Source organism: Phocoena sinus, chromosome 17 (genome assembly GCF_008692025.1).
Source record: "Phocoena sinus isolate mPhoSin1 chromosome 17, mPhoSin1.pri, whole genome shotgun sequence".
NCBI classification, from domain to species: domain Eukaryota; kingdom Metazoa; phylum Chordata; class Mammalia; order Artiodactyla; family Phocoenidae; genus Phocoena; species Phocoena sinus.
The window spans coordinates 63,252,910-63,261,320 of NC_045779.1; the positions used below are offsets into that span (position 1 = coordinate 63,252,910).

The following is an 8,411-nucleotide window of genomic DNA, read 5'->3' on the forward strand; positions in this document are numbered from 1 at the left end:
GAAATGTATGCCTACTCAGTCTTTTGCTCTGTGTGTGTAAATGTATACAGTCTACATGATTCACGGATTCTATAGTTGTGAGTTTGTTGGTGAAAATTTATCTGCAACTCTAAAATCAGTCCTCACCACATATTTACAGACATTTGCATGTGCAGAGCAGCAAGAAACTGGAGTTGCCTTCATGCAGGTTCCCCCCGAGGTCAGACAGCAGCACTCGGCCTTATTTCAGCTCTCCGTGGGAACAAGTGTCCTTCTCGTGGTCTGTTTAGTGCCACATGTTTCACATTCTTGTGATTTTTGTTGGTGATTTTGCTGTTTAAAATGTCCCCCAACCACAGTGTTGACGTGCTGTCTGGTATCCTAAGCACAAGAGGGCTGGGAGGCGTCTCAGGGAGAACATATGTGTGTTAGATAAGCTTCTTTCAGGAATGAGCTACAGCGCTGTTGGCATGAGTTCAGTGCTAATGAATCAACACTGTGCAATGAGCGTCTTTATTTATTTTTATTTATTTACTTTTGGCAGCATTGGGTCTTTGTTGCTGCACATGGGCTTTCTCTAGTTGCGGTGAGTGGGGGCTACTCTTCATTGCGGTGTATGGGCTTCTCATTGCGGTGGCTTCTCTTGGTGCGGAGCACGGGCTCTAGGCATGCGGACTTCAGTAGTTGTGGCTCACGGGCTCTAGAGCACAGGCTCAGTAGTTGTGGCACACGGGCTTAGTTGCTCCGCGGCATGTGGGATCTTCCCCGACCAGGGCTCGAACCTGTGTCCCCTGCATTGGCAGGCGGATTCTTAACCACTGCGCCACCAGAGAAGCCCCACATTATTCATTCTTAATGAGAGTTGTTAGCCTAGCTGAATTTTGTAAGAGCTAGATAAATGTTATTAATAGAAACAAAGATCTGAGAAAAACCATGGTAAGCATGAGTCATTGGCTTCCTCTCTGTTATTTGTTAAGCAAGTTGAGGTCATATTGACCAGAAAAGCTAGCTTATAACAGAAGAAGGATAATTTTTTTTTTTTTTTGGACATATTACCAGCACCACCAGTGCTATTCCAGGCCTACAAAATGCTCAGGTTTATGCAAAACTTATTACCCGTGTCTCATTCCTTCAAGTCCTGTTTTCTTGCCATTGGAGAATTTCTGCTATTGTGTTAATAATAAGTAAGCTAATTCCTATTTCTCTGTTGAAGTTTTAACACTCCTAAGGTGTGGCAATTCAGGTCATATCTCAGGCTCCAACTTCCGGGAGATTCCTTCATGGAAGAACCATGAAAAATGTGGCACTAGAATAAATATTACAATAAAGATATAGAAGAATGGACTGAGGTTAGAAGATAGTTCAGGGATATTAAAGATGGGCAATATTCAGAAATCAGACCACTATTAATTACATTTCATAGGTAAAAAATTAAATCATAGAGTAAGTGGTCATTGTACTTTATTTTGGTCAGAGTTATTGTTATTATATTTTGTATTATCCTGTACTCTTTCTAGATGTGAATAAATACCAATGTATCCTAGAAAAACACTATTAAAAAACCCTTACAGATGCAGTTGAAACTTCAAATACTTTTCAAAATAATTTTAAAACAAATAAAAATGCAATATCAGTGCCATGTATATTACCTGCTCTATACATTTTACAGTGTTAGTGTCATACATACTGCAGTTGACAATAGGGAATATTTTCTTGGTCTCCTATAATAGGCTGCAGGTTTCAAAAGCAGCAGTCCTGAACTTTTGGAGGCAACGTGAGAAAAATCTCTGTTTGAAACCTCAAAGTAGTCTTTTTATAGTCTGTTATTTAAAAAGAGTCAAGGTGTTTGCTTTGTTCTGTTTATTTCTTTGGGGGACGAAGGGGGAGGAGGTCAGAAAAGTTTGTTTTCTGCTTCAGAGAGCTTTCCCAAAGAGTGGTGATTCACTTCCATCGTACGTCATCATGGAAGCCCACTGTTCTGGCTTTCATGACAGCTTGAATTCAGGGTGATGTGTGTAATATTTGTCTTTCTGAAATCTAATGTGTTCATTTGGACATTTGGGGTATATTGTGTTCTTATTCTCATATGCAAGGAATTGGCACTTTGGCTTCAAGAAAAATTATTTAAAAATCACAAATCCACCTTGTCTTTGATCTGGATCTGGGCTAATTACTAAGGGAACATTCAGCAGTAATGGTCTCGAACCTTTAAAACACCCTGTGAAAGTCATTTTACTTGAATCACACTTAGAACTCAGAAAGCCGGAGCTATATTATCTACTTATTTTCTTTGAACAATGAAGACCTTTTTATTTCAAAGAGAGTGTTATTCACAGAGAAAATGTCTTAGTGAATCATTTTACCTTAAGTAAATTGAAGTTCTTGGAGGCTTATTTTCCTGTTTGATGAGCCCCATAAAAATGAGGGTTTGGCATCTAAGTCGTGCTTTCTGCCCTGCCTCTGAAGCTGTTGATGCAGTCAGGGACTGACAGCCGTCTCCGTGTAGATTAGAAAATGTAACCAAGGACAAGGCAGGGGTCCCCTGCTTTCAGAGGAAAGTCATGTGACAGTTTCCCTCAAAGAAATTTCACCTGAGCCCAAAGAATGTTAGGGTGCTTCTCTCAGCATTCTAGAGGGCCCTGTGTGTAAGTGGGCCTTCTCTGCAGCAGATTACCGCCGTACTATTCACTTTATCATACAGGTGTAAAAAATGGATTGATACTGTATGATTGAGGCCAGCTTTCAAGGAATAACTAAATTCTGTTTGTTGTTAATCGTGATCTTTATTACGTTGCTCAAAGGAATTCGGCAGAAATTTGCTTTGATTCGTTAATCAACAAGGAAACATTCTTGGACATTTTATTTACACTTTTTGCCTGAAGGATAATTATATCTATTAAGGCATATTACTAAATTGAGCAAAATACATTTTGTAAATTATGTGTTAACAGGTCTATTTTCCAAGGATAACCACTGGATTCCCCCCCCTCTCTTTTAGCCACCTCCTCCTTTAGTGAAAGTGATTGAAGATTTGCCTAAGAGGAAAGTAAATTCTGGTGATCTTAAGATGAAAGTAACATCAGGAAGAGTACAGCGGCCAGCAAAATCAAGGGAAAGCAAAATACAGGCTAGAATATTAAAACAAGACCTGACTGGTAATTTTGAAAATAAAGAGGTAAGACTATATTAAACATTTGTTTGTCATGGCTCTGCTGTAGACAAGTCGTGTGATTTCTAGACCATCATCATTCTTCCTTCTCTTAGGAATTAAAGGAAAATTATGGAAAAGAAGCAAGTTGTAACTGAAATTATAACATGCTTTTAAAACTTTTTAATATAAAATTAATACATGTTTATGTTTTTTTTTTAAAGTCAAATAAAACAGTATAGAATTGCAATGTCCAATATGCTAGCCACTAGTCACATGTGGCTAATCTGATTTGAGATGTGGTATATGTGTGAAATACACATCAGATATTGAGATTTTATTATGAACAAAAGAATGTAAAATATCTTTTTTAAAATTGAAGTGTAGTTGATTTACAGTATTATATTAGTACAAAATAGTGATTCAGTATTTTTATAGATTATACTCCACTTAAAGTTATTATAAAATATTGGCTATATTCCTGGTGCCGTATATCCTTGTAGCTTCTTTATTTTATACATAGTAGTTTGTACCCCTTAATCTCCTACCCCTAAAGAATGTACAATATCATATTAATTAATAATTTTATGCTAATTATATGTTGAAATAATATTACATTGGGTTAAATAAATGTATTAAATTTGATTTTTACCTGCTGCTTTTGACTTTTTTTAACATGAAACTTAAATTATATTCTTTAAGAAAACTTAAATTACATTTGTCTCTTGCTTATCTGTTAGACAATGCTAGTATAGAGGTTGTAAAGGGAAAAGAACAAAAGCATACTTTTCTTCCTCCCTGTGCCCTAGCCCACTCTTCATTGCACTCCCCAGAGGTGACCATTGTTAATAGTTGTTGATGGGACTTCCCTGGTGGCGCAGTGGTTAAGAATCCACCTGCCAATGCAGGGGACACGGGTTCGATCCCTGGTCCGGGAGTATCCCACATGCCGCAGAGCAACTAAGCCCGGGGCCACAACTACTGAGCCCATGTGCCACAACTACTGAAGCCCGTGCACCTAAAGCCTGTGCTCCATGACAAGAGAAGCCACCACAACGAGAAGCCCGCGCACAGCAACAAAGACCCAACGCAGCCAAAAATAAAACAATAAAATAAAATAAAATTTAAAGAAAAGATAATTGTTGATATCCTTTCAGAAGTTTTCTGTGTATAAACATAATGTATATCTGTGTCTGTTACCTTTTTAAAATATTTTTACATAAATGGAATCATACTATAGCACTGTTTTATAACTTGTTCTTATCACTTAACAGATTGAATATCTGTTTATATTAGTGCATGTAGTGCTACAACATTCTTAAAATATTTGCATAGTATTGCATTTATGGTTATAACTTAATTTATCTCACTAGGACTCTGCTGACTGGCATTTAGGTTGTATCGTCAGTCTTCTGTTAATACAATCTGGTGCAGTGGATATTCCTAGAACATTGGAACAAACGTATCTGTAGAAGTAGAATTTTTAAGTCAGAGCATGTACATAAAAATTTTGATAGTAGAATTACCTATTTCAGTCAGTTTTATTCTCTTCTTTGTATGTATTTTTTTGTATTTTCTTAATTTTCTGCAAAGAGCATATATTGCTTTGGAATTGAAAGAAAATATGCACATTAATAGACAACCTGCTAATACTTTCAAGGACTTTCAAAACTTTTTATTGACAGTTAATCAATCATATGCATAAAAATGCACAGCTCAGTAAATTTTTACAGACTGAATACACCTGTGTTATCAGCACCCTGACCAAAAAATGGACCATTCCCAGCACCCTAGAAGCCCCTCTGCTGCTCCCTTCCAGACACTTGCCCCCTTACCCCAAGCATCACTACTCTCCTCCCTTTTAACACCGTAGATTATTTCTGCCTTTTTTTGTACTTATGTTCATTGGCTCATTCAATTGGTACTCTTTTGTTTCTGGCTTCTTTCATTTAACGGTATTTTGGAGAGATCCATGTGGTCGTAAACCATTCACTCACAGCTGTATAGAATTCCGTTGAGTGAATAAACCATGCTTTATCCATTCTGCTATTGGTAGGCATTTGGGTAGTTTTCTAGGTTTTTTTGCTATTAGAAACAGTGCTGCTCTGAACATTCTAAGGCATCTTTGTTGAGCATAAGGACATGTTTCTGTTGGGTGTAAACCTAGGAATGGAATTACTGGCATATGGGCTATGCATATGTTCAACTTTAGTAAATACTGTCAGATAATTTCCCAGGTGGTTGATTTAAACAATCCATATTCCCACCAAGAGGTATCTGAGGGTTCCAGTTGCTTCATATTCTTAGCAACTGTTGGTATTTTTCACATTAATTTTAACCTCTTTTCTTCTATAAGCAGTTTTAAAATGTGAAACTTCCCTCAAAAGAAGAATGTGTAAAGTGTTGTCTACCAGGGAAGTTCATTAGAAACTCAGTGCCCAGGGTTTTTACTGGAGGCTGGTTATAGGCACCCTTGCAAAATTCCAGACTCCACAAGGAAAGCAGGTGCTCAACATAAACCACAGTGTACAGTTTAGGCACGGTGAGCAGCTCCTGTTCGTTCTGGAGATAGTGGGAACTTCCTCAAAATCCAGATATCTGGACACCAGACAAGGGCCAACCTTCAAGTGGGCCTTTCTAAGGGTAGCAGTCACGGACCTGCCATGTTAACTCTTTTCTGGACATATTCATATCCACATTAAGAAATAGAGTATTCCCAGTAGCTCTGAAGTCCCCTGTTTGCTTGTCCCCTGTCCCACATTTCTCTCCCTGTCCCATAGATGTAACCGTTGTCCTCACTTTTGCATTATGTCCTTGGCTTTCCTTATAGTTTTATCGCCTCTACAATGTAACCCTAAACAAAATACTGTTTAGTTTTAAAAAAAACTAAGCAGCAGGCACAAGCCTAGCTGTGTAAAGGTTGGGCGGTATTGACCCTATTAGTTGAATGTGTTTCTGAGACATGGTCTGGCTTCAGCTTTCCTGAGAGTTCACAGGAGCCTTTTCTGAGAAAACTAGCGTGGGCATGGTGATGATTGACTTCTGGGAAATAAAAGTGACACCACGGTCAGGGCATCTGGCAGCCCTTAGTCTGGATCAAAGTTGGAAGCCCTACAGAAATACTGTCTGGGAGTGGGCGGCTTCTAAAAACCCGTAGCCAGTTCTAAGGAGTAGGTCAAAGTAGAGTACTTCTATGGGTGAAATGCCTGTCCTCAACTGATCGTGGCATCAGGACATGGAAAGGGAAGTAGGACCTTCATCAGCTCATGGTGAAGACAAACAGATGAAACTCAGGCCAATCCCCCTGGGCATTCTGACCTTTGTTTAAAGAGGCTTCAATGGCAGCAGGTGTCTTGGTGACGACAGTGAACAGAGACAGTGAACGTGTCTCTTTTATGGATCGCATGGCTCCAGTCTGGGCTAGTTGCCCTTAATGTCTGGTACATCGCTCTCCAACGGGGATCTTCATTCACCATCATCTTGGGCTGTCCCTCACCTCCCTCTTACACTTTGATTACCTGTTTCTTATGTGGTGAAAAGTGCACTGAACTAAGTCAGAAAATGTGGCTTTGAGTCTTGAGCCAAGACTCAACAGATCTGTGATCTTAAGCAAGTTGCTGAACTTCTCTGACCTTCCCATTTTCTCAAAGAAAGGAAGACAAAACGTCTCATCTGTTTCATATAGTTTTTAGGCTTAAACGAGATAATCTATGAAAATGGCTTTATGATCCTAAAATCTATAAAATGTTTTTCCATTAAGATAAAAATTGACTTAAAAGTGCAAAAAAATAAAAGAGATGGAAGGATCAAGAGAGGAAAAAATTATCCAGATGCATTGCTCTTGCTACAGGGATTGACAGAGGACCCATGGGCCCAATCTGGCTACTCAGGCTAAGGATGACTTTTATATTTTTAAATGATTGCATTTTAAATGGTTATATAAGTACCTGCATAATATGCTTGATTCTGCCTCTTGACCCACAAAGCCTAAAATATTTACTCTCTGACCTTTGACAGCAAAAGTTTGTCAAACCCTGTTACAGGGTAAAAAAATATGTCATAAACTTTATCTGCTGTGTATATGCATACTCAAGAGAGAGAAAGATAGTGTGTGTGTGTGTGTGTGTGTGTGTGTGTGTGGAGAGTTCCATGATATAAAATGTATTTTACTGTGTATTGTGTTCCAAAGTTGGAAAGCCACTGTGGACTAGATTACCTTTTCAGTTTTAAGATTATGTCACTTATTGATACTATTTTTTTTTCTTTACAGAATGAGTTTTCAGATGGATTAAACAAAAAGCGTTTACAAATCTTATTAAAAGGCTATGGTGAATATCCAATGAAATACAGGTAAAATTTAAATTCTTGCATGTTAAATCAATCTTATTCCCCTAACTTTTCTTGGTTAAAATTATGTTTTAATTTCAGAATGTTCATTTGGCGCTCTCTGCTACAGCTGCCTGAAAATCATACTGCATTTAGTAACCTTATAGATAAAGGTATTCATGTGGCATTTCTCAACCTTCAGAAGAAATACCCCATCAAAAGTAGGAAACTACTCAGAGTATTACAGAGGTATGTACGTTCAGTATTTCGCAGCAATGTGTATCTCCCCCAAGATATTTATTAATTACAAATGGGAAAATGGTGATTTCATAGTAGAGAAACTTAGCAGACACCTCCTTAACCAAGTAATCAGATTTAAAATCACCAGTAATAAATCCTATCCGTGTGTTGCACATCACTTTTGTGGTATTTTTGCCGAAAACTTATAACCTCAGTCTAATCGTGGGAAAACAGACACACCCGAATTTCACCACATTTACCTTCTTTATCATTTTTCATCATGTGAATGTATTATTTATTCAAATAAATTTTAACAAGCTTTTCTGGTCTTTCCTTATTTTATTCACAGAACCCTCTCCGCATTAGCTCACTGGTCCACCATCTTTAGTGATACACCGTATCTTCCACTTCTGGCATTTCCATTTGTAAAATTGTTCCAGAACAACCAGCTCATCTGTTTTGAAGTTGTTGCTACTCTTATAAGTAAGTAAATGAGTAAATAATGAAACCAAGAGTAGATACTTACACATTTTCCGATACCTTTGCAACGTTTAACAATTCTAGTGTGAGACAGTCAGACGTAGAGCATAAAATGGAGAGTTTGGACATTTATACATAAATAAACCTTTTTACTTACAATGAAGTTTGGATGGTTGCATTTAGAAGATACTGTTACAGGCTAGATTTTGTTGGTAAGAAGGAAGCAGATGTTTCACTT

At 37.8% G+C, this 8,411-nt stretch overlaps 1 protein-coding gene across 5 annotated transcripts in view; it reads left to right on the forward strand.

Annotated features, from left to right (window-relative positions):
* The window catches only part of TBC1D31 (TBC1 domain family member 31), a 61,635-nt gene that overhangs the window by 26,672 nt on the left and 26,552 nt on the right, over nt 1-8,411 (forward strand). For 4 of the 5 annotated variants that reach the window (XM_032609986.1, XM_032609984.1, XM_032609983.1 and 1 more), the window contains exons 8-11: nt 2,978-3,154; nt 7,398-7,477; nt 7,556-7,702; nt 8,043-8,176. In XM_032609986.1, the coding sequence (XP_032465877.1) occupies nt 2,978-3,154; nt 7,398-7,477; nt 7,556-7,702; nt 8,043-8,176 (538 nt within the window). Of the gene's footprint in view, nt 1-2,977; nt 3,155-7,397; nt 7,478-7,555; nt 7,703-8,042; nt 8,177-8,411 lie in introns of those variants that run through there. The other variant, XM_032609987.1, reaches the window with a different exon arrangement.